Genomic DNA, 27799 nt, shown 5'->3' on the forward strand with positions numbered 1-27799 from the left:
CTAAAATATGCATACGACTCCCACTTAAATCCTTAAATGATTCCTGGCTGTGCACGAACAAGGTACTTAGGAACCCAAAGGAAAGCAAGAGCTGGAAGGCTGAAAGGCTGAAAGGCTGAGCTTGGTTCTGGGGAGTCAGAAGCTTGAATTCAAGTCCTACTAAATTAGAAAGGTTTGGGAAACACTAGGCTTACCAAGCACCTCACACTTCCCACTGATCCCCTTGAGGAGTCCTTACCTTTGGAGTAAGGACCACATCCCAGTACTAAGACTTATACTGTCAGACTAAAGGCAAAACAGAACTGGCAAAACAAGGTCTAAAACCAAGCCTTCATAGGACCAAGGTGATCTTCCAGTAATGTAACTGCCTGGTAAAACAAAACTCACCACTCTTTGGTGGAAGATAAACTTTAAAGTGCATCACTGACAATGCCTAGTAAATAACAAATACTACCATAAATGAGAACTAAAGGGAAATTGTACCCAAAGTCAAGAGAAAGAGCTGTTGATACAAACATACCCAAAGACAATCCAGATGTTAAGAACTGACAGATAAGGACTGCAAATAACTATGATAAATATGCCTTTAAAAATGCACACTTTGTAAATTTTACAAATCATAACCATACCCTCCCCCAACATTCTAGCAAATTTGAGTTACCCATGATTTTCAATCAAATTGGGATTTGGAATGGTTTATATTTGAAAGCCTGAGACAAACAACTTGAAAGTGATTAATGACAGCCAAACTTAATTATATATTTATACCTCCCAGTAGGACAAGGGAGAGAATAAAATGTCTTATCTCTCTGTAGTGAGAGGGCTTTATTAAGATCTGACAACAACTATTTAGGAGCAATAATTGAGTTTTATGCAAGATTACACAGGTTTTCCTTGTCTGGCATCATAGACTATGATAGAGTACTTAGGCTCCTAACAGTGAGAAAAAAACTGTTGAGCTGTGTACAAAACTAACCTTTAAAAGTACTTATCCTCATCTGTCAATGTGATCTTATCAAGGATTTCTATAATTTCTATAAACAACCATTATATTTTAGCTGAATCAGTAGCATTATGCTCTTTAAACAGATAGTCAGATACCTTCTACTTTAAAACATTTCCATTAATTCCCGTTCCCCATCCCCTTGTAAAAAGAATTTGGCTTCAACTTTCTTTTCTTAATCCACTAAGCAATCTCATGAATAAAAAGATAATCATATGCCTTGCATGTCTGACGTCATTTTTATAGAACTTCTAAGTGTTCTAATATCCATTTACCATTTTGGGAAAATAATATTTACTGAACAAGCTAGATTACCTTCCTTCCCCAAGGAAAAAAGCAAAGTTGGTGAAGATACAATGAAAGGTCTGCTAAGTAGATGTTATTTTTTTTAAGTTGATTTATTTTGAGAGAGAGAGACAGAGAGAGACAGACAGAATGCACGAGCAGAGGAGGGGCAGAGGGAGAGAGAGAGAGAATCCCAAACAGGCTCTGCACTGTCAGCATGGAGCCCAATGCAGGGCTTGAACTCACGAACCGTGAGATCATGACCTGAGCCAAAATCAAGACTTGGACACATAACCAACTGAGCTACCCAGGTGCCCCGGATGTTATTTTTGCTTAAAATGTAGCTTATCATTCTGTGGCATTTGCAGAGATGACTGACTTGGCCTCCCTGATGTTGTCCTTGCTTTTCCTATGTCCACTTACGTTGACACTGCCAGTCCTGATGACGCCAAAAGGTAGAGAAATACTCTCTACTCTCTATCTATAATATCTCCCGGTGTAGAGAAGCACTCTCTTCTTACAAGTTTTATTGTTCATATTGGTGTCCCAAAAGAACAGCCTCATCCATTTCTTTTCTTACTCCCCCTTCTCAGAGGGCTTGTTTCCCTCACAACCTCAGGGTTGGAGGACAGCTGAGGGACCCCCAGAACTATATCCATAAGCAGCCTAACCCATCAACAATTACCAAGCATCTAGGGGCAGAATGTATGCAGCTCCATTTCTGTCAACCACAAAGTGAGTTCCCTGTTCCCTAGAAGTGCTTCTTCTAGAAACTGGGGGCAACTTTGTCTCTCTCACCTTGGTTGGAGAGTTTGAGACTAACAGGCCACAAATCTGTCTCCCAAAAGTGACCCTTAGTGTCCTCTCCTGGTAAGTGCTCAGAGACTAGTCTCTCCCATGTCAGACCACAAATACATAGGCCAACACTTAGAATCTATTTGAAATTCCCCCTACATAAGTCACCAAGTTGAGTTATGTCCAAATAGAACTGAAGTGCCTCTCAATATAGTACTACCATCCTGGATGCTGTGTGAAGCAAATAAAATTCTCAGAGGGGAGGATCAGTATCTTCTTATTTAAGACATGGATTTAAAAAATCTGGGAACGTTGGGGCGCCTGGGTGGCTCAGTCGGTTGAGCATCCGACTTCAGCTCAGGTCATGATCTCACAGTTGACGAGTTCGAGCCCCACGTCAGGCTCTGTGCTGACAGCTCAGAGCCTGGAGCCTGCTTCTGATTCTGTGTCTCCCTCCCTCTCTGCCTCTCCCTTGCTTGTGCTCTGTCTCTCTCTGTCTCAAAAATAAAGATAAATGTTTTTTAAAAATTTTAAAAAAAATACGTGAACGATGGTATCTATTGAGCATCTTTTAGTTCACGAAATACATTGTTAAGCTCTAGCTGCATTACCAGCTACTCCACCAGGCAGTAACTATACAAAAATGCACAAGGCAAGGACATGCAGTCTAGTAGGAGAAACAAACACATCCACAAATGATCATAATGTAATGGGGTAACTACCACAAGAGGGGTGAATAATAAAATAAAGCAAGTAACCGAGACACCAGGTGCCAAAAAGGGCCTGAAGATTTTGGTAGCCAGTTCTAAGGTATTAAGTTCCTCCCCGTCATTATCTCTAGTTGTGTCACCATTCTTAGAGGAGACTACATCACATTTTTGTTTTTGTTTTTTGTTTTCCAGCTAGAAAAACTAGGTGAGCAGCTCATTATCAATTACATAAAAAATTTCATTTCCAGTATTGTCTTTATTCCAATCCAAACAACCTATGGTTAAACTTCACCATCATCACCACTTAAAATATTGTCACTCAGGTGAAGAGTATGTTTCCTGACCTGCAAAAATTCTTTTTTTATGACATTAAAGAACTTAGATCCGAGGGTCAGAATGGACTTGATTGGAACAATTGTCATTATTATTTATGGTATTCAATTAAATATCCAGAGAAGACATAAAAACATGTTGGATAAGGTCATTTAAAATGCTTATCAAGCAAGTACTGCTACCAAAGCACAGAACAAAGATACAGCCCATACAAGTGTTAAAGAAAATAAAAGTCCTATTATCAAATCTTATTTTCCATGATATAAATAGAACGAATACATTCTCCTGTTAAAAATTTTCAAATGAGCTGGATGGAAAAGAGGAGCTATTTATGAGATAATCTCACAGGCCTCCTCAAATCAACGAAAAGCATAAACTAGGTCGTTGGAGAAAAAAGAAAAACTGCTCCTAAGAAACTAGCCTACACTCCCTAGTACTGTTCCTGACTCTTACTCTTTTAAACCCCTATAGTGACATTCTCCACAGCACCTGCTTTCTGTCCCATCCCTGCAGGTGTATGCATCCTTCTCACAGTCTCTCTTTCTGAACTGGACTTTTTTACACCAGAAAAAATAGTTTTGCATGGCTATAATATTCACTTACACTAGGCAGAATTAAAGCTAGTATCAATTGTGGTTTGACTTAAAAACAAGATCATAACTAACGTGTTGAGGAGCGATTCTAGGAATGTACCCAATATACATTAACTAGTCACTCACTGAAAAGTCTTTTTCATAATGAAGAAGATAATGATGAGATAAGAAGTTCTTGTTAACCATTTATCTGACATCCACATCCTTCCATCCTCATTGCTCACAAAATTACACCAGAAAAGTTAGAGACCCAGTAACATTCACAGAAGTATTAAAAATAGAATTAGTGGGGTGCCTGGGTGGCTCAGTCGGTTAAGCATCTGACTTCAGCCCAGGTCATGATCTCACAGTTCGTGAGTTTGAGCCCCACGTCAGGCTCTGTGCTGACGGCTCAGAGCCTGGAGCCTGCTTCGGATTCTGTGTCTCCCTCTCTCTCTGCCCCTCCCCCACTCTCACTCTGTCTCTCGCTCCTTAAAAAATAAACGTTAAAAAAATTTTTTTTTAATAAAAAAAAAAAAATAGAATTAGTAGGACCAAATCTTGTCCAGTGTGCTATTGAGGAAAAATAAAATATATAAACAGGGAAAAAAACAAACAGAAAAACTTACTTGCAGTATCCTGTACCATTGTGGTAGGTAACACATATTCCTTCATTTACACAGGGCTCATAGCTGTCCCGACACTGCAATGCTAAAAATAAAAACAAATGCGTATTAGAAATAAGTCACTAATCATAACCCTCAGACAGCAAAGAAATGTTACCCAATCTAGGTCAACATCCGTTCCTATATCCGACCTGATCTGGGTTTCCCTTTAGAGGTTCAATCAGGTTTTCTTGTTTGCTTGCTTTGTTTTGTTTTTGTCCTTTGGCTTCTGGGGTCATAGGAGCATGGAAGCTCATCCTAGGAGTCTCTTCCTACAATAATATTTTGTAGTCTTGAACGATGCCCCTAATTATCTGTGCCTCTATCTCTCCAGCTATTGCATCCCTATCTCCCAATGATACTAAGAAAATTAAAGCTCTAACATCCATGATATGCCATGAGCACCTTTAGTTTGGAAACATAAGGATTCATCAATGAATATTTAGGAAGACCTGGGTAGATATCAGGTCACCATGATATTATGAATTACCTAAGGCTTCGAGTGAAGTTTTAAAACAGGCCACTTTAATATGTAACAGAAATATCAACAAAACTCATTGAACAAACTGTAATTGAGAGCCTAGTATGTATGAGGCACAGTACTAAGATCCAGAGAGAAAGGGGAAGTGGAATACATAAAAATGAATAAGACATAATCTCTAGCCTTAAAGGCTCACACAAAGATGGGGAGTAGACCACAAATGCGGATTATAGAGGAGGCGGGGGGTCAAAGTAAGGAAAATAAAAAGTTAAAGTTTTATACATGCAGATAAAACAATAACTTTCAAATTCTTAAACTCCAGTCCTTTTATAAGGCAACAAAAAGGCGCTTCACCACCACAATCCCTCCCCAAAAAAGACTACTCAGAAATAAACAGTAATAGTAGAAACTTTCACTGATTTCAGCCCGAAGAGAAGGGAGGCTACCCAAAGTCTACTACTCACTTAATGGTTAACTACAATACCTTGATTGTTCAGCTTTCAGAGTTGGAATTTTCATCCCCAAAATCCTTACCATGAATCCTAATAACAATTGGAAAGGCAAGACAGAAAGCAACCTAGCCAAACAATAAAAATCAAAATTGAAGTTAATTAATTTTTCTGGAAGATTATTAAGATGTCCATTTCCTAGGGTGGTTATAAACCTGAAAGCAAAATTGAGAAGTCTCCACCTTTGAGTTTCCTCCAGCCATACTACTCTCTGAATAAACTGCTCAATATCAGAGGCTGTAGGCCTGCCCTGCTTGGGCATCAAAATCAGCTTCCTTTCAGGGTGCGGGCAGGCACAAGCTGCATGTTACAACAACTCCATTAACAATTACTGAGTAAGAACCCTCTATTCTCCCAGTTCTGTGACCAACGGATGGAACCATTTGAGGACATGTTTACAGAAATCTCATCCCTTAAAATAATAATATTTTAAAAATAGTAATAACCATAGCAGCTAACACACTGTACTTACTAAATATCAGATACTATTTTAAACACTTTGCACAGACTAATTCAATGCTCCCTACGACCCTATGAAGAAGTTAGTTTCATTATAACAGTTCCACAAAAAAGGTAAGTGACCTGCCTACCGCCACACCAGTGAGTTAAAGAGGCAGAACCTGAACCTAGGGAGTCTAGATCCTACAAGAGAGTCTGTGCTCTTAACTTCTGTGATACACTGCTTCCCAACCTCTGGCAGTTTTCTTCTCAGGATAGGCAGAACAGGTATTATTAGACCCATTGACTAGAAAGTGGAGGCCAAGGAGGTGAGGTGACCTCCTCGTGGAGCATCACACCACACTAGCTGTGCCAGTGCTGGGCCCGGGACCCAGGTCTCTTAGTGAGTCCAGCCCCATCTCTATGGCAGCCGTTGGGATCACACAGTCACTAAGCTGCAGCCTGAAGAGACAGATTCAGGAAGAGGGTCATCTTGTTGTCCATATCCCACTTCCCTGTAGGGCTCAAATGCTCCCTCTTCCCACACTGATAAGGCCAATGCTACAACTATAATTAAAACAGTTAATGTCAGGTTATTTCCTCCATACCAAAGTTCTCAAACTGTTTTTTTCATTCTCTTTAGACACTTTTATTAGTTTCAATGAGAACTTCCTGACTTTTTTCTATTTGCTTTTTTTCTTTAAATAAAAAAGAAACCTGTCAGTAGGAAAGGAATGTCCTGCAGGCAGGGAGCGGGCTAAGCTGCAGCCCTGTCCTCCCCCTGCAGGAGTCCTGGCGCAGGGGAGACTTGAAATCCTGCCTCCAGCACTCGCCTGCTGTACTACTGCAAGTACAGCACAACCTCACGGGGGCTCAATTTCCCTACCTGTAAACTACACTGGCGTGGACTAAATGCTTCTGAAGGTCTCCTGCGATCCAACAGTGACACCTCCCTCGTCAAAAGTATGTGAATGGCATACCTGGTGCCTGGAGAAATTTATGCAGAAGGACATTAAGGACCTAGCCACCCATGACTCAGAAAGCCACGGGTGCAAAAAAAAATTACAGTCTGTTCCTATTAAGTGTCCTGGCAAATCATTACAGTGACAAGTTCAGAGAAACACAAACAACCCAAAGTCAGTATGTGGCAATCCATCTAGCAAATAACTTTACAGCCTAGCCTTAGTGAACCAATCAAATTCAGTGACCAAAAAGGAGGTGGGCTTACAGGGCTAAAAATTAATGCCATCTGGCTAATCTTTAGGATCACACTACCTTGACCCTTTAACGTTTACTAAGCCATGGTGCTCAAAGTGTGCATCAGAGTCAACTGGAGGGCCTGCTGGACCCCAGCCCCACAGTTTCTGATTAAGGAGGTCTAGAAGGGGCCTGGGCACTTGCATTCCTAACAAGTTCCCAGGTAATAGTGATGTTAAAGTCTGAGGAACCATACTTTGAGAACTTTAAGGAATCCCTAAGACTATACAATCCACTGGAGGTCTCAGGTAATCTAGACAGTAAGATGTTGCCTGAATAGACAAAAGAAAAATAAAGTAAAATTTGAGACTCATGACTTTGCTTAGGAGTAATCTGTAAATGAATAGTGTAATAATGTGCCATTCAAAGAGAAGTTAAAACTTTGATAATTTGAAAAAACTGCAGTGAGACCAGGAAAGATCTCATTTCAAAATTCAATTTGCCCTTCTTCCAATGTAAAACATTTAAATTTAACAGTGAAATTGAAAGCACCTTTGTATTTGTAGAGTAAAAAACAAACTGCTCAATCATACCCCATTTACAGAACAGATGCTTAAACTAATGTCTTAGTAGACTCAGAGAAATGAGTCACTCACAAAAAGGGTAACTTTTTCTAAAATTTTCATCTTAAGCCACAGTGATCACTCAATAAATACTGCTGACTTAAATCAATCTCATATACTGTATGTGTGTGCATGCATGCCTTCCTCCCCGCCAAAAAGGGGTGAAAACAGGAGAAGCAGATTTCAATTTTATCATTCCATCACTTGGCAATGTGATACAAAATCTAGACACCAATTTCTAATTTTCACACATTTCCTGGGCAATGTATTTGGGGACTACGCTTCTAATGCTGAGAACACACTTACAAAGCATCTACTCCATGAGGTATTAGCCCAAATTCAGGGATTCCACGGTTAACAGAATAAAGTCCCTGTCCCCGTGAAAAGGGAAAGAGAGATTATAAATGAATAAATAAATAATATCATTTCAGACAGTGGTAAGTGATAGATTCTGTTGGAAACAGAACCTGGATTTGGGAGACAGAGTAACTACAAAGGCTGGATAGGGTGACTAGGAAAGGCCTCTCTCAGAAGGTATCTTTGAGCCAAGATTTAAATGAAAAAGAACCATGAAGATGTGGGAAAGAGTAATCCCAAACAAAGAAAGAGTAAGTGTAAAGGCCATGAGATGGGAATGAGACTGGTATTCCAGGTGCACGTGGCTAGCGACTATTTAGCAAGGCAGAGAGTGGTAAGAGGCAGGCAGGGATTAGACTCCCACTTCTGGTCTAAGTGTGAAGGTAAGTACTGCTTGGCTTTAAGCAAGGACAATGACACAATCAGATTTGTGTTTGAAAACAGTGACGATTGTAAAATGTTCCAGTGAGTGAAAGATTTCTTTTTTACATATGTGTATATAAATTTATTCAAGTCTTCCCTTTTTAGAATAGGTTGAAGATATCCATTCTCTTAGCTCCCCAAAAATGGTAAGAATTTTATTCTAACCTCATCCAATCTCCCAGAAGCCCCACTTGCAAAGTGTTGGTCCAGCACTCTATAATCTACATTGACTTTCAGTTCTACTCAATTCTCAGAACTTACTCTCAGTTTGGCTTCAGAAGAACCAGACGAGAGGTCTATGCAGTACCTTCACACAATGCCATGGTTCACACTTCTTCCAGGGACAGGGCTTTTCTTACGTCTTCCAGTCTACACCTTCAGGCTCGCCTTCAAGACTGCAGCCCACCTTCCCTGCCCAGTGCCCTCCCACCACAGTAAATGCAGTCTCTCCCTGGGACGGATCACCACTGCCCTCCAGGCCTCTACCTACTTCTCAGCTTCCTCTGCTGCCACTTCCCTCCACCATCTACACTCTACTCACTCTTTGGAGGCCCAGCCCACCTCCTGCCTCCCCCTCATAGCCTCCGAGTCTTACGACATTGATAACTCACTCACAGTTTAGCTCTTAATTCTATACGGTCTTCTCTCTCTGCTTGTCCATGTTTAAGTTCCCAGAGGATAGAAGACCTTTCTTCTTTTCTATCTATTTGAGGCAATATAGTTTAATGCACCAGCATCTGAGCTTGGATTCTGGCTCCACCATTTACTATCTGTCTCTGTATCCACTTTGTGCTTCAGTTTCTTCACCTATAAAATCATCTCTCAGAACCCTGGTAAGAAATAAATAAATTAACCACTTAAACAGCCTCAAACAATGCCTGATACATAAGTAAGAACTCAAAAAAAACCTAGCTCACATAGTAGGTACTTAAATTCTTGGTAACTAAATGCATGATAAATGGTGCCTTTAGGGAAACTTGTTATATCAATCAAACCCTAGTTTAAACATATTGAGAAATCTAGAAAAATAGAAGAGCCCCAGGCAATTTAGGATGTAATATCATTAGGTGAAATAAATTCTTCCCAGTTGCCATCGATAACAATCTAATAAAAGACATACTGAACTACTACTACTACCACCAAAGAAAAAGAAAAGAAAAAAAAAGCAGAGGTCACTGCTTAAAAAAAAAAAAAAAAAAGGTATAGTACTGGAATAGTACTGCAGGAATAAGAAGCCACTCACTAAAGGTACACACTATATATGAGCAAAAAATCTTTCAATTTTAACATGGTTCTATTACTATTGTTTGAAGAACTTACTGTGAGCATGGCCTTTTACTAGGCATTGCATGGAAATCAAACAAATGAAACAATTCCTATCCTCACAGTCCATACAATCTAATGAAGGGAAGTTAGGGGTAGGGGCAAAGAGAATGTGATCTACCCAAATGACTCTGAGATAAATACAAACAAAATAAAACTTGTTTTTGTATCTAAAGCAAACCTTTAGCAATCTCAGGACCACCCTAAAAAGAGCCGCTAAGAAATACAACCCAAACCCTTGTTGTTTAGCACTGTGTAACTCAGTCCAGACAAGGTTCTAGTATCGATTCAAGTTTATTGGCCTTATTTGTCTATAAATACTACAAAAAAAAACCAGAATAAGCTGTCATTGATTTTGACCAGGTCCAGGGCTTCAGGAATCTGCCCATTTAGGGACTGGCCCAAGGTATCCTGACTTGATGAAATCTTCCTTAAGATTTCGTCTAGGCGTCTGCCTAGTTTTCCAGGGCTTTTCAGTATCATGCCAGCTACATATCATTGGTTTAAAAGCCTCCCTTTGTTTTACGAATCTCTAACATGAGTAATTAAGTCTGCACCCCAGCCAGTTGTAATCTGAGCAGCCTTCAATGTGTTTCACTTGTTGCATTAACATGTAATCGCTGTGAATTGGCATTACTTGTTGCTTTGTAGCCTCTTCAAATAAGCCTCTGTTGTCTATCTCACATGATTTTTTTTTTCCATATCCTGCTCCACTGGTCTGCAGTGTGGTATCTGTTTGTGTTTATATCCACTGCTCACTCAAAAGCCGTTTTAATATCTTAAATGGGTGGGGTTCCTAAAATATGTGAAGAGAAGGTATACAGGGCCTTTTGAATTTTCTCCTTAACGTTTATGCAAATTTTGAGTACCAGCATTTGAGAGACAAGTCCTCTGAGTTTATGCCCTAGGACCTTGGCTACAGCTAGCTGCTGCTGCTGCTGCTGCTGCTGCTGCTGCTTCAGGCACATGGTGTCTGGAAGAGACCCGGTAAAATGAACAAAGCAAAGTTTTCCAAAATGACTGCTTGCATTATTACCAAAAGTAGGAGAATTGAGGGCAGACAGAGAGACATCAGGGATTTGCAATAATTCTCATAGCACCCTGTGATTTCAAACAACAAACTTCCACTAAACTTTTTATTCCATTTTTTGGGATCAAGCCATGAAAAAAAAAAAAATCCAAACAAACAGAAGTGCAGAAGCTTCAAATCCCAAGTGGTGCATTTAAATAAAAACAAAGTAGAGAAACATCTGTCTTCCTCTTTGAAATTCGTCTTGATTAAAAGGCAAATAAATACAACAAGGAAGATACCAGTTTTTTATTTTCCTGATAGTGTTACAAGGATTTCTATGTCCTTTACAGGTATCATCTAATAGAAAATGTGTTTCCTATTTAAGAGATGCTAATACCAGACCCATAAAGATTGAGGCTTAGGCTATAGAGTTCATAGCAAAATAGTATTACTTTTCAAAAAGAGGTATACCTTGATTTAAGAAAATATAACCAACAGAAACTGAAATTATAAATTACATAAGGGGGGGGGGGCGCCTGGGTGGCTCAGTCGGGTAAGCATCCGAATTCAGCTCAGGGCATGATCTTGCGTCCTGAGTTTGAGCCCCGCATCCGGCTCTGTGCTGAAAACTCAGAGCCTGGAGCCTGCTTCAGATTCTGTATCTCCCTCTCTCTCTGCCCCTTCCCCACTCATGCTCTGTCTCTCTCTCTCCCTCAAAAATGAATAAATGTTAAAAAAAATTTTTTTAATAAAAATAAATAAGTAAATAAATTACATAAGGGTGTTTTTGACATTACTAATGTAATATTCATTTTATAAAGATAACCATCCTAATGAGTTGATGAATCTAGAATAATCTTTTATTTTAAAAATGCCAATTTTGTCTATTTTATACTATTAGATTCACTGCAAAAAACAAAATCCATCAATATTTGCTGTGCTATATTGACATATACTATGCATTGTTATTTACTTTTTTATTTTTGTCTTCTTAAAGACTGCAGAAAAATTTTCATTTATGAGTTAAATAAAATGAATAATTATAAAAATATATTTATAAATCAGATGTGGCCAATTTGTTAATAATCACTTCGCCACACATGTGCATTCTTTCACTTGGAAAATACTTCCCCTCCCTTTCTTCCTTATCCATCTAGCTTACTCCTACCTATATTTCAAATCATAGATAAAACAATACCTTCCTTAAGAAGCCCTCAGAGACCCTCCAGTCTGATTTAGATGTTCCCCCTCTGTGCTCCCATTACATCCTAGGTAGATTTTTTTTTTTTTAAAGTGCTGGCTCACCTGTCTCTCTCCCTCATCTCGGTGCAAATTCCCTAAGATACAACTAGCTCATCTTTGTCTACCTGGGACCTAGCCCAGTGCTAGAACCGTAAGCAGGTACAGTCAATACTCAAGTTATTCAATGAACTATCTTTAACACAAAACCTATTAACAAAGTCAACAAGTCAACACCCAACTTGTGTTTAAAATGTTCTAAGGCCTCAATTTTAACAAGCATAGTGATCCCAAATGTGACTGTGCCTAATAATTCTGATATCATTTTGTATAAGCAGTAGAAAAGTAAAATGAGAAGGAAATAATGGTGCAAATTTCCTGGCCTTTAACAGGGAAGAGAAGTTGAGGAAGTGGAACCTTATTTTTCTAATCTTCACAAAACTAAACATATTTGGAAGTTCCTGCCTTAACATTTGCATGAATTAAAGATGCAGCTTCCCCCACTCTTCCCCATGAATCTTAAGCTATGTGTATTATGGTGAAGAATTGATTTAAGGGGTGCCTGGGTGGCTCAGTCAGTTGAACGTCCGACTCTTGGTGTCAGCTCAGGTCATGATCTCACAGGTTCTTGAGTGTGAGCCAAGCCCCACGTCAGGCTCTGTGCTGACAGTGCAGAGCTTGCTTGGGATTCTGTCTCTCTCCCTCTATGTCCCCCTCCCTCCCCCCAAAAAAATAAATAAAGATTTAAAAAAATGAATTAATTTAAATGAGTTGAACAAAAGCCAAAGTAATTTACATCTAAACAGCAAATACAGAAAACATAGTAATAAAAATTCCAAGTGAATGGTAAGCTAAGATCATACGTTTTCATTATATAGTACCATTTTCCCCAAGTAGATTCACTAACACACATCCACAGAAAAATAAGCACCAATCTGATCCAAAGTAGACCTGATGTATTTCTTCACTATGAGCATCTAACCCTTTGGAAAATGACACTGATCAAAATAATTACAGGATTTATATATCCAAAAGGTTCATTCAGGATCTCAGTATAATAAAACCCAAGTGCAGGAGGCGCAGGGCGCCTGGGTGGCTCATTCAGTTAAGTGTCTGACTTTGGCTCAGGTCATGATCTCACGGTTTTTTAGTTCAAGCCCCACGTCAGGCTCTGTGCTGACAGCCTGCTTCGGATTCTGTGTCTCCCCCTCTCTCCGCCCCTCCCATGCTCATGCTCTGTCTCTCTGTGTCTCTCTCTTGGTCTCTCAATAACAAATAAACGTTCAATTTTTTTTTTAATAAATACAAAATAAATAAAATAAAACCCAAGGGAGGAAGAAGCTGTATCAGATCTAGAAGTTAAATTATTCTCTATACAAATATATATATAGTGATATATAGTGGTCAAAAAAGGCCAATCTGAAGAGTTATTCCATTGTCTTATATCTTCTATTACCTCCTCTGTTCTATGATGTATATCTGTTGTTATCAGAAACAAACTCAGCCTGTCACCAATTTCCTGTGCTTTTAGTAAATGCTCCCTTTTTAAAGCTTTTTAAAGACTATTTTGTTAAATACAGCTTCATTTTTTTTAAAAGCTCTTAATTTTAAATACATGCTTTTAAGTACCCTTGCTAGAAAAGAATTTTATAAATATATATAATCTTCTTGCTACCCACCCAAGAGAAACAAAAGTGCTCTTTTAGCTTAAATTGTTCAGAAAGCTTTTTAAAAGGAGCAATTTCTACTGTTTGTTAATTTAGAGGTAGAGAACAAAATTATGTTAAAAATAAAAATGAAAAAACCTGAGATTGTTACATTTTATAAAATCATGGAGAATTCCCAAAACCAAATGGGGTAAATCCAGAGAACACCCTAGATTTCTTCATGGGTGTCTCTTCTGCAGCCTTTTTAAAACAACTTTGGTTGTAGCAATGAAGGCTACTCCCAAGAATCAAGTCACCAGAACACCGTAAACTGTCACCGTATGACAGAAAGTCTGAGTCCAGCATAAAACACCTCTACGTGTTAAGCTAACTGTTCTGAAGCCAGGGCCTGAAGAAGCTAAGATCGCAACACTTGGGTTATTTCTACATTATTATCTGGGTGACAGAGGTTCCACATCTTCATCCAAAACCACTACTCACCTGTGGACAATATTCAACTCAAAACTCCTGCACATATCACTGAGAACTGTCTAAACCCAAGAGCTCAAAAGGTCCTACCCAGAATATTCCAGATAAGCACAGAAACCTTCATTGTGAGGAAAATGTCTAAATGTGGAGATGGTAAATGTATACCATTCCCATTTCCAGGAACATGTCTGGGACAACAACCTTGGAACAGAGGAAGGTAGACACTAGGAAAATATCAAATCTTTATTAACTACTGAGGGAAGAAAAAAACATGTAATATAGCATCAAACTTTAATTTTTATTTAGTTTTATTTTCAATCGCTCCCTTCTTTTCACTTGTTTCTTCAAACACAGATCAATGTCAACTCACACCAACATAACTTGGGCCCCAGGGTCAACAGAAAAAAGTAACAATAATGTACACTTAAAGGTGTTTGATGAAGAGCTGATAATTTCAATGTTCAACCAGGTCCTCTTTAAAACCCCTCTCCTCTGACACACAAACCTTTCAACTACTCATATTCTGTCTTTACTGTGAGTGTAAGAATTTACCTCTAAGACTACTTAGGTTTCTATGGAGTAAAAACAGCCCCACATACTGACAGTCACAATCTGGTGTGCAAATGGACATGGCCCTTCTTGTTCATCCAGCTGTTGCTGTGGATGCCCAAAGAAAGGCAGTAAAGACAGAAAATTTTGTCTACACTAATAAATGACCATACCAGAACTTGAAATTTCCATGTTTATTTTTTAAAAAGGAAGGAAACCTAGGTTTCTCCATTTGCAGCAACACCTGGCTTGGCAAACCCAAAATTTATGTTGCCTTCATGAAGGTCTTCTTAGTTCTAGAGAGGCCAAGAGACTTCTCTTGTTTCAGCTTTAGTCCAGAGTTCTCAGAAAGAGCTACAGAAATAATGTAAACCTCAATACATTAAATTAAAATTGAGGGGATAAATCCTGTAAGGGGTGTTGACTTTCTGGAGCCCAATCTTCCTCAGTTCCTATGAATGAATCACAACTTCCTAGAGGAATTAAAAAAAAAAAAAAAAAAAAGGCAGATGTCCTAACCCACCACCCATTCCATCTGCTTTGCCGCCTTTCTCCTGCCTGGCAGCCCAGGGGGGTTCCAGGAAAAGATGGATTTTGGACTGAACAATACCCATGCCATGTCTGTTCTACCTAGTTTCAACCCAGCTACGATGTTAGGCATATGGTAAGTGTCTGAAAAATGCTTTCAAAGCCAAACTGTTGAAGGAGCAGGCCAGTTTTCTATCTCCCTCCAAGAGAACATAAACAAGTCCCTAATTTCCCACAAAAGAAGACAAAAATAAAATCTGCAAAATGATAGTTTATTCTAGCTTTCTAAGGTCAAGAAGACCTGGCAGAGGAGATATTTTCATCTCTTTTGTTTATCTCTCTTAAAATACTCTCCTTAGTAAAAATTCATTCCACTTTGGGGACATGGGAGTGATATTCATGCAGAACAAGAGGGATTTAAAAAGGGAGTTTTACCAGTTACACCACTCTAGGCCCAGTGGGAATGTCCTTCCCACCGCCACCTCATCACATTAACAGGATTAAGTCCTTTGGAAAACCAGTATTAAAGCAAGTAACCCTGAGTTCAAGCAAAGGGACAAAGGATTTAAGCAAATGTGGTTATTAGGGTAGTGCTAGTGATTAAATAACATTTCTCCTCCTCCCTACCAAAGTACACATGACCTCATCGAGAATATGAAAACCAAAGCATTGTAATCACTTTGACTATAAGCCTGAATATAAATTACCACAGAAAGTCTCAAATACTTTATGTTTTATATTAAAAATGTCAAGTGAGTGGGGGAGAGGGGAAAGTGGGTGATGGGCATTGAGGAGGGCACTTGTTGGGAGGAGCACTGGGTGTTGTATGGAAACCAATTTGACAGTAAATTATATTAAAAACAAATGTCAAGTGAATCAAGTATCCTCCCTCTCTTTGTGATATGACTTTTGAATTAAGTAGAAAAAGTTCATAAATCTGCACAGAATGGGCTTCTATATGTGCCCTTCCAACACCACACACACACACACACACACACACACACACACACACACACACACAAAACCCAAATCAGCAAATTTCCTACAATACAATATCTTATGTAACTCTAATGATGTGAATTTCAGAAAGTAGCCAGCCATAGCCTAAGTTAGTTGGCTGGCCAGTGTCCTTCCAGTAAAATGAGAGTAACAAGCATCTGCTCTCCCTACAGATGGGAGTTGGTACTGACTTGGCAACATGCATTTAGGATTAACATCTCAACTTCCAAAGGGCAGGGATTTTTTAGCTGATTTCCATCCATGTTCCCTCACCCAAACCTACAAGTATTCTAAGACCAATGTGAACACTGGCCAAACAAATCAGAATGTCAGCTCCCAACTCTTGCTTTCTCGCCCCTGCTAAGTCTGACTTAAGACAATGCTACAATAAAAATACCTTCCTAGTTTACAAAACATTTTCATACAAATGACCTCATTTGATCCCTACAACAACCCTGTAAGGCATGCAAATTGGAAATAGCACCATTTACAGAAGAGGAAAACTGCAACTCAAAGAAATAAGGAACTTGACCAAAGTCATTCAAGTCAAGATGGCCAAGCCTGCACCAGAACAAAAGTCTTTTATCTAGCAGTCCAGCATCCTTCCACTCACTACATCTGTTGAGATGCAGTCAGTGAAGCCTGATATCTACCCAAACCTACAAACCTCTATAATATAACATCTCCATGTAGATAAGCACCCACATACCAGCTATGTACATGAAAAACATTTATGCCAAAGACCAGCTAATGACCATATGCTTATCAAAAATAAAACTAAGTTCCTAGGATAACAGGGGCCACCAATGCTTTATTTCAGAACCACTCTTCATGGACATGCCCTAACAAGGACTGACATACATTCATTAGTATCACTCCCACCTCCACAACAAAAGAACCCCAGTTTGGAAAACTTGCCAACTCTAGGATTCAATACACTGCTATGTATTATTTCTCAAGACAAACATAAAAACAAACTACCCTATGAGGTAAAAGAATGGGTGAAATTGTACCGAGTTCTTCCTTTGTAAAATTGTAACTACATACCATCTTTCCTCAAGCACAGAGTAGTATCAAGAAGCAAAAGGAAATTATGGAACCAGATCATAAAAATGATCACATCTTATATGTTGACAAGATTTTACTCTTAAGAAGGGTGGAACTCTATTAAAAGTAGGTGACCCATCATCATTTAATCAAGTTACCCAAATTCAATTTATCAGAAATAAATTCCTCCAGAGAACACACCTATAGTTAAGCTAGTGAAACTGAACCTTTAAACAGAAAAAGTGTGGCCTGCTAGTCAGAGAAGGCATGTAATAACTAATGTGGCAAACTGAGAATGCCATAAGAGACAGAATATTTTCTTCATCTGGTCTGCTTCTCTCCAATTAAAGGAATCAACTGAGAGGGGAAAAAAGACAAAAACTCACCTTCCCAAACCAAGGAATAAACTATCCAGACACATACCCTTAATCATACTGGATCCCACTTAAGGAAACCTTAAACAGCTCGCGGCACTGTTTTTCCACACATCTCAAAACACCAGACTCTTGTCTTCCAAAGTCAGAAGGATAAATTTCATCATTACAGTTTGGTATAATGTTCCACAAAATACTACCCTACTTCATGTCCACACCACTAAAAAACTTACAAAAATAATGACACGTTAAAATAGACTGCTTTCCTGTTTCTCTTATAACTTTTTTTTAAAGGATATCTGACACCATATACCAACTCTGACCCATGAATTGGTAGATGAATTCAAAATAAAACTTTAAAATACAATTGGTCTACAATGAATAATATACTTTCCACAAATAAATACTCCGTCAAAATTCAGAAAATCTGATACAAATCTAAGGAGAAAATGGATTTTTGAAAAGTATTGAGCAAAAGGAAAACTAGCTATAATTGAAAAAGAAATGAAAGGCAACTTCTTTTTTGCATGTAAGCCTCACTTCTGAAATAAGAGTTGTCTTTGCTCAGCTGGAGGAAAACCACAGGACTTGGAATAACTCACTTAAAGTACTGTCCCTCCTTATGTTAAAATGACACTGTTGACTCACCCTCAATAGGACATGTGCTTGGTTTAACTCGTTTTTCCAGTAAGAATAATGAAATGAGCTGCTCTTATATTGAAATGATTTTCATCCTTATGACTAAAAAAAATATTTGGAAATACCTACAAATATAGAATACATGTCCCTGAGTTTGTCTGGCTCTGCTGTGTGGCCAAAGTGAGTTTTATCCCTCTCTAATTTGCTCTCCAGTCTCTCCACAAATGATGACCAGTGTTACTCCTTTTTACTTCATTACAAAAATGGAACTTCTTCTAATTACCAAAATAATCTTTCACTGCATTTACTCAGTACATCTCTGTCTCAGCTAATCCCCACAGTCCTGGGCTTCCAAATTCTGAAATGACCAAATTCATTTCCTTTACTTCTGATTGCAAGTCTTGCTCAACTTTGGGGGATACTGCAGAAGGCCTACCACACAACAACCCTCACACAGTACCAATATCATTCACCAGCACTCCATAGCAAAGTATGGCATACTGTCCATTCTATTGTGGCCAACAGAGCAATAAACTTGTTCTCCAGTTAAGACTGAAGGAATTTTTTTAAAAATCAGCAAACGTTAACAAGCCCTAATGTGAATTATGAGGTTAATCACTACAATGGTAGGGAGAGAAGTCTTTTTATTTAAAAAAAAAAAAATTTTTTTTAATGTGTTTATTTTTGAGACAGAGAGAGACAGAGCATGAGCAGGGGAGGGGCAGAGAGGGAGGGAGACACAGAATCCAAAGCAGGCTCCAGGCTCTGAGCTGTCAGCACACAGCCCGACACAGGGCTCAAACTCACAGACTGTGAGATCATGACCTGAGCTGAAGTCGGACGCTTAACCGATTGAGCCACCCAAGAGCCCCGGGAGAGAAGTCTTAAAGACATCGAACAAGGGTTTTGCACCAACACAGACCAAGAAAGGGAAAGTTGTGGGGTGCCAGGCTGGCTCAGTCCACGGAGCATGAGACTCTTGATGTCAGTCCTGAGTTCAAGCCCCAGGCTGAGGGTAGGGTTTACTTTAAAAAAAAATTATTTTTTAATTGAAAACAAGGGGGGGAGGGGGTCCATTTTCCTTAAATCAAAAACACCATTTTTTCTCAAAAAAAGGATTCAACTTAATTCACATACATCCTCCATTCTTACATAATCAACTCTGGAAAGATCACTTTTTAATTCAAAACTTACATTCAAAAACTATTTTGCAGAGGGACATTAGAAATATTGGGAGTAGTTCAGTTGGTTAAGCATCCAACTCTTGATTTTGGCTCAGGTCATGATCTCATGCTCCATGAGACTGAGTCCCGTGTGGGGACTGATCCCCCTGCTTGGGATTCATTCATATTCTCTCTCTCTCTCTCTCTCTCTCTCTCTCTCTCTCTTCCCCTCCAACACACTCTCTCTCTCCCAAAATAAATAAATAAACTTTAAAAATAAGAAATATTGGGAGTGAAAAATAATATGCTTAATGAAAGAACCAATAGCTTTGACATTAAACTCTTCAATTTTCATTCTGGACCAGTAGTCTGCAAACTGAGATGTGTGTATCCCAGAAGTGGAGGGGTGTAAGGCCATCCCTTGGGGCATCATAAGCACTTTAATCTACACATGTACAGTCTAAAACCCATATAATTAAGCTTTACTAGGAGTTAACATATGCATGTATGGTTTAATAGCTGTACATACATATAATTTGAGAATATTTATTTACCTACTTGGAGGAGCGGGTCCATGCTAAAAAAAAAAGTTTTTCTCGGGCCATAAATTTTATTGAAAGTTTGGAGGTTCTTGTTTTACCCCCACATTTCACAAACTAGGACACACATAGCCCAGCGGGTACATAGCATTTGAGGGGAAATGCAGATAAACCTGGTACATGTTCTTGGTGCCTCTATTTCATTCACTCTAGAGTAAGTGACAGTCATTCTTTTCTGTAATGAGATGCTTTGGAAGACAACTCTGGTGAACACATCTTAGAATGAAAGGGGCCACAGACTGATGACCTAGGTACTCTGTCTGCTCTCTATCATCCAGCCATATGACTGAAGGCCAACCACCTCACACCTCCAGGCCTTTTTAGGCTCCTTTTCACTCAAATTTTATGATTCACAAGTTAGGGTTTTCATCCTATCCTTATGTATTAGCCTCTCCTCCCCATCAATCTCCATCCCTGCCTCCCTCCCCAATGAGGCCTTGACTTTGCATTTCCTCGGCTTCCATCAACCATTAGTAGGATGCTAAAAGGCACTTGCTGGAAGGGTCTGTAAGCATTCTCAAGTTATTTTCAAGTGTCTCCCATTACTCCTGGACAGACTGTAAGTCCCTTGGTATAAAGTGTTGGGGCAGCATTCTATAGGAGGCCCTACCATAGATCACCACCTGATCATGCCGAGAATCCACAGCCCTGCCCTCATGCAAATCAGCAATGTACTGATTTTAGGGGGGAAAGCATTAGGAACCTAAATTACCCACATAATGAAGGTATATGGTCTAGAGAAGAAAGGAAGAAAAGGAAAAAAAAAGGAAAAGAAAGGAAAGGAAAGGAAAGGAAAGGAAAGAAAAAAGAAAAGAAAAGAAAGAGAGTGATCTGAAACCATGCCTAGACAAGCTAGGCTATGAGGAAAATAGCTCTGAACTTGGCAGGAACAAAATGAGGAACTGGGGACAGCATAGAGAAGTGTTAACTCATGCTGGTAGGATGCCCCCTCTCACTCCAAACCACCGAGTTCATGGCCCAGCCATGGCTACCCTGTCAAAATAATTAGTAATCACACAAGTGAATATAAGCAACATGTGTGGAGCTTGGACTGTTAGTTCATATTATTATCCTCATCCCGTCAAGTATACCAGAAACTAACAGGACAAATGCTACATCTTCATCTGCAGGCTTTGGGGGTTTCGTGGCACAATTTCCACCTACCCAGAACAGAAGGACATTCAACTTCCCTTTTCAGGTTTTGTCAACATCTCTAAAGGTTCCATGGCATATTTCCATCACGTGAAAAGATAAGACTCAATTCCCAGGCAATAGAGTGCACTTTTAAGGAAGCAGCATGATGTGAGAAAGGAAGCAGTGGACCAGGGGCTAAAAACTCAGATATCTGGTCTTTGAACTCCACTGACTATTCTGTGCCCTTGAAAAATCACTTACTTTTCTAAGGCTTAAATTTTCTAATCTCTTTTTCAAAAATGATGATTAGATGATCTATGGTCCCATAGCCAATGAAGCAGTAGTTTGCAAACTTTTTTTTTTACTGTTATCTACAGTAAGAAATATATTTTAAGTCAGAACTCAATATTCACACATACACATACACAGGAAAAAAAATTTCAAGAAACAATGCCTACCCTATGTGACATTTTCTATTCAGTTCCAATTTTCCCCAAAAAGTGCTGTTTGAGACCTACCAAATCATGCCCCACTAGTGGTCATAATGTGCAGTTTAAAAACCTCGGACTAGAGCACTGAAGTAAAGTACAGACTTGCAATAAGACAGACCTAGCTCCACCTTGCTGTATCATCTTGGGTAAGTCACCAACCTCTTCAAAATTCATCTTTTAGATCAAGATGAAAACACCAGGGTTGTTATAACATGGGATAATAAATGTAAAGCACTTAGCTACATTATTTCTGATATAGAACAAGTACTCAATAAAAAGTTGTGATGAGGGGCACCTGGGTGGCTCAGTCGGTTAAGCGTCCAACTTCGGCTCAGGTCATGATCTCACAGTTTGTGAGTTTGAGCCCCACATCCGGCTCTGTGCTGACAGCTCAGAGCCTGGAGCCTGCTTTGGATTCTGTGTCTCCCTCTCTCTCTGTTCACAGCTCACGCTCTGTCGTTCTGTCTCTCTCTCAAAAATAAACATTAAAAAAATTTTTTTAAGTTGTCGGGATGATTAATAATATCAGTGCTATTATTATGAAATTCAAAGATTCCAAAAGAAAGTAAGATAAGTGGAAGGGAGCTAGGAGAAGGGGCAGGTTCACCTGCAAGCATCAAGAAACAGCAGAACTGATATCAAGTTAATCCCAGCCTGTGCTCATTGAAATTCCACAAAGGGATTTTTGTGTGCTTTCTTCACAGTATCCCCTAACAACTATAACAGTGGCTGGCACATAGTGGACACTCACATACTTGTTGGATGAATTAATTAATACATCTGGAAGCTCACCTCTGTGCACTGGAAGAGCAGTGAAAAGATCCCAGCCAGCCTGCATAGTTCCCTCTGCCCCCAAACTCAAAACACCTAATGTTGCTTTAAGCCAGTCGTTCTCAAAGTGTAATTTCCAAAACAGCAGGAGCATCTGGGAACTTGTCAGAAATGTGAATTATCAGGTCCCAATCCAGGCCTACAGAATCAGAAACTCAAGGGATGGGCCCTGGGCCCAGCAATCTGTATTCTAATAAGCCCTCCAAACTTGATGCATACTCAAGTTTGAAAACCACGATTCCAAACTGTGATGGCTTGGAACCTTACAGCAATCCCAGGGGGCTGTACGTACAACCAAAGGGACTCCTGCAAAGTTCATTAGTCATAGGAACTAGTTACTCATCTAGTTCAACCAAGACTCTTCAGAGCCAGCTACAACCTCCAAGAAGTTCCCAAGAATGGCTTCTCCTCTTTTGCTTCTCCTTAGCTCACCACTAGAGCCTAAAGTGGACAAAACAAAACAAAAACAAAAACAAAAACCCTTTGGAACAACTACTCTAACATTCAGCACAAGGCCTAACTCTTAGAAGGAATACAAAACCTACTTTTTTTTTTTTTTTTTTGAGAGACAGAGAGCATGAGCATGGGATGGGAGAGGGGGGAGAAAAAGAGACAGAGAGAGAGAGAACACCCCAAGCAGGCTCCACCCCCAGCACGGAGCCCGATATGGGGCTCAATCTCACCCGTGAGACTGTGACCTGAGCCAAAGTCAAGAGTTGGACACAACTGACTGAGCCACCCAGGCGCCCCACAAAACCTATTTTTTAAATGGCCTCTTAGCTAAGTACATTCCCTGGGCTCACACTGTCCCATACCAACACTGTGTGCCACAGGCTCGGGACGCTTTCTGAAAATCTACATTTGTTCTCAAGAAGTAAGCTAGGCCTCACAGCCAGTCCGCACACAGCAACCCTGGCACTGAAACTGTACGGCACTGCCCTACCAATACCTACCTCGCATTTGACCACTTGCCAAAATCAATGAGAACGAGTGAAGCATCCATCTTGTACACAAACACATGCTTCAGAAAGATAATCAAATATTAATATCCAAAATTAAAGTCTGTGATGTTAATAGATCCAAGAACACAACTGTATCACTAGATTGAGTCTGTTCCTTCAGAAAGTCATAGAAAAGCTCACTAATTTCTATAAAACCTTAATTTTCCAAAAGCCACCTTAGTCAGAAGCTCTGCAGTGCCATCAGACTCTAGTTAGAAACAATTAGAATTATGGATAACCAATGATTTTTATCAAAAGGCAGGGAAACATAACAATTTTTTTTCCATTCGGAAAGGACTGCTAACATACCTTCCAAAGGCAAGGAAGCACCTTTTAAAATCAGGAAGATTCCATATTTCTGCCAATAAAATAATGATGCAGTTATACACACGGGACAGAAAGAAGACCTGGCCTTGGTGCTCCAGCCAGCCCTGGTACTTGACAGCGCGGCTACTGATTAGGTCTCAGAGAGAGTCTCTGTCGCAGCCTCCAGAAATGAACACATGGTCTTATAAAAGATATGATGCCCTTGAAAGTGCTTTGCAAACTACTAGATAGTATCTTCTCAACATGCAAATTTATTCCTGTGAACCGATTCCTTCCCTCCCACTCAGTCACCAAAATGATTTATATTAGAAAGTGCTCATAAGTGGTTTGACAGCAGTTGTAACAAAAAATGTAAACTAGAAAAGATACTGAACACTTCTGTATACATACAGTAGCATGAAGCCAGAGACATGAAGGCTTTCAAATGCAAAGAAATGGGTTAGAAAAATGAACCATCATACATTGGCCTTTAATGGTTTCGGCAAAAATTAGAGCTAGAAAGACATGCCATTTAAGACAGAAAATGAATGACAAACAACAAATAACGTAAGATATTCTAAAAGCTCACAAAAGGATATATTTAAAGAGAAGTTTGGGAACAAAGAGCTAGGGAGGGCTATGTTTCTGTCAGGTTTGACTTATCCTTTGCTATGGGTACACTGTCTTTTCATGTGGCCCCAAAGAAATAGTTGAGCCATGATTGTTGTTGATAATGACGAGCAGATGCTGATGGGATGATTGCACATCAACAGTTCTCAGACTCAGGTCTTGTGTAATTGGGTGTGTCGATCTATGTCACTCCACAGATGGTTATTAAACTAGTTACAACTTCCCTAAATCTTTTCACTAGACCTGAGCAACATTTAGATAGCTATTCCTTGCCAACTGGGAATAGGCCCTATTGTAAAAAAAAAAAATTTATGAACAGTTCCAAGGTCTATTCTCCCTCCTGAAAGGCGCACACACACATGCATGCGCGCACACACACGCACACGCGCACACACACACACAGTAGGGATGTTTGTTTAATTCAAATTCCAAGCTATCAAATTTGAAATTTAACACTTTACGAAAACCATGAATGTTCCTTTACTGCAGTGAACATTACAAGTCCATTAATTTCAAACTGTCATGAAGAAAAACTGTAATCAATCCCCAATTTTCTATGAACAAATTATATGCATTTTGGATAAGCTATGTACCTCAGAAGCAAGACTGCTATCAGTGCTATCAAAGCTCTCCTCAGGTGATGGGAGAATGGGGAATCCTAGGTCTCAGGATATACAGCTGCCAAATTCTTCCTCATGAGAAAGGTACACGGCGATGATGTGGCTAGATGACAGTGGCCTTCACCAAGGAAGCTCCCAGCTGGCCACAGGGCATGGCCAAAGCTGGACTCCTGGGCCAAAATGGTCCACTTGACATTTTCTTGATACAGAGGTGTCAAACCTTCAACCAGTTGGCCAATTTGGTGGAAAGCTTTCCTACACTGTACACCTGAAGGAATATTTGGTGAGATGGCTCCCCTCAATAAAAAGCACAACTTGTGAAACGCATTCTGTGGAAAGGCAAGTATACTTTCATATACTAAGAGATGTAAACAAGGCAGAGACTCATATAAATTATTAACCTTAGATTAATAAGCTAAACTGAAGTGCCATATGAGAGTTTGATCATTTTTCTTTCCTTCCCTGTGAACATTTGACAGACTTAAAAATTTTAGCCATCATGCATTTTGTTCCCTGAAATATATCAGTTACACTTCCCACAGAAGCCAACTACGCATTTCCTCATGGGTGTACGTGTAAAACTACCATAACAAAACATTCTCTATTTCCTCATTTTGATTAAAAAGAAAGAAGAAATGCTAAAAGGCACTTACATAAGTGACGCTGCAATACTGACACACCTATCTGTATTCACGATTCACATTCTGCTCAAGTTAAGGAGAGAACTGCCCAGAGCTATGAAATAAAATTACATTGAGAAGGCCAGGCTTTGTGCTCTTGAGACAATTTAAGGAAACTTTAAGGAACAGGAAAGTCACTTCGGGCCACTCAGGAAGAGCTAAGGCTTGAGACATTAAAAACAGCTGAGGAAAAACACTGAGAAACAGACATCAGAGCACATGAAATGCATGTAAATTAACATGACATTATGGACCCACTGGCAGAACATATGGCAGTTGTGATGGGCTCAGCTGAGTCAGCCACACTCTCCTGCCTATTTCACTTTGGATCAACATCCTGTATAGGTAACAGCAACAACTGGTGACTACAGGCACAGAATAGCTTTAATAAAACCTAACTGATCCATCTGGGGAAAGAATTCTCAGCTCCTGCTTCGTTGCTGTCATGCTCTGACACAGCTCATCATACAGAAAGGAAGAGAATCCTTTCCTATCTTGGTGAACAGAATTCAGATTTAGCTACATTATGCAGGAAGCACTGTGGTGTAATGAAACAAGAACTGCCCTAGAAATCAGAACCTGAGTTCTAATCCTGGCTTTGCCATGTGATCTACACTCACCATGTGATCTAGAGGAATTCCTCTGAGCTATCTGAGACTTACTATTCTCATCTGTAAAACTAAAATAATACCACCAGCCCTCCTTCCTTAGAAGACTTCATTTATGGCTCAAGTGAGATCATGTTTATAAAAGTGACTATAGGTGTGCCTGGGTGGCTCGGTCAGTTAAGCGCCCAACTTTGGCTCAGGTCACGATCTCACGGTTGGTGGGTTCCAGCTCCGCATCGGGCTCTGTGCTGACAGCTCGGAGCCTGGAGCCTGCTTCAGATTCTGTGTCTCCCTCTCTCTCTCTGCCCCTCCCCTGCTTGCATTCTCTCTCCCTCTCAAAAATAAACATTAAAAAATAATTTTAAAATAATTTTAATAAAAAAGTGACTATAAACCAGAAAGCACTATTTAATGTAAAATTCCCAATCCAAAATCCTGTGAAACAGGAAATCCTCACCATCTAGCCCAGAAATGACAAAGTATTACATGATTCAAATGAGCTCACATACACGTATGTTACGAGACCAGTCCAAATGGGGTGGGATGTGTGCTGGACTGGTATAACCAACTTTGACATTTTTTAAAATTTCCCCACTGCTCTCCCAGTGCCTCAACAATGCTCAGGAATTACAAGCAAGAACGATAATCTCCTCGGCCTCCCCCAGCCTTCTCTGGCACAGAAATCCAACATAGGCCACTTCACATGCCTGATTAGATAAGCTTTCCCAATGCTGAAAACCAACTGCTTCTAACATTTCAAACCTGATTTCCATTAAGACTCAGGGGTGAATGATGGGAATAAGTACCAAGTAGATCCTCCTTATTGAAAGAGTTCTCCAGCTTTAATTTGAAATACTAAATAATTTTTTTTCTATGAATCAATTGCTTCTGAGATGACGGGTGCAAGACACTGCAAACTTGCGCAGACAAAAGGTTAGAAAGGCTTTTAATTCACGCAGTTAATTTACAAATTGGAAATTACTGGACGGTAGTGCTTTTAGTCTGTTCTTTAAATGATCCATAATCTTGCCTTGGCAATGGAACAGAGTCTAAAGGGAATCCTTGAAAGAAACTGAAACAAGAAGGGCCAGACAAGTATGTCCAGATCCTATCTTCCAAAGCAGGGAATTACCATGTGGCTAATGAAGTTTAAACTATGAGCCCCCCACACTTGAGTGCCTACTTTGTGCCCAGGACCATGCGATTAAATATAATGTTTTTAATATCTGCAAATAATCCTGCAAGTTAGGTATTACTATTATTCCCACTACATAAATAAGGGAACTGAGACTTAGAGAAGTGGCTTACCCAATATTCTTAACTAAGAATCAGAGCCAGGTTTAGCTGGTTCCCAAAACTCAACAGCTGTGCTAAAGCAAAAAATCACAATGTAGTGGGAAAGGGTATCTAAAGTCATTCCAAGAGATAATTAAAAATAAACAATCAACCTATACTGTCATTTATCTCTTTCATTACCCTTAATATCCCCGAGCATTCTAT

At 39.5% G+C, this 27799-nt stretch overlaps 1 protein-coding gene across 2 annotated transcripts in view; it reads right to left on the minus strand.

Moving 5' to 3' along the window:
- The window catches only part of NOTCH2 (notch receptor 2), a 163215-nt gene that overhangs the window by 118118 nt on the left and 17298 nt on the right, over positions 1-27799 (minus strand). For both annotated transcript variants that reach the window (XM_027058256.2, XM_027058257.2), the window contains exon 2: positions 4328-4409. In XM_027058256.2, coding sequence (XP_026914057.1) covers positions 4328-4409 — 82 coding nt within the window. The remainder of the gene's footprint in view (positions 1-4327; positions 4410-27799) is intronic.

Source organism: Acinonyx jubatus, chromosome C1 (assembly GCF_027475565.1).
Source record: "Acinonyx jubatus isolate Ajub_Pintada_27869175 chromosome C1, VMU_Ajub_asm_v1.0, whole genome shotgun sequence".
In the NCBI taxonomy this organism is placed as follows: domain Eukaryota; kingdom Metazoa; phylum Chordata; class Mammalia; order Carnivora; family Felidae; genus Acinonyx; species Acinonyx jubatus.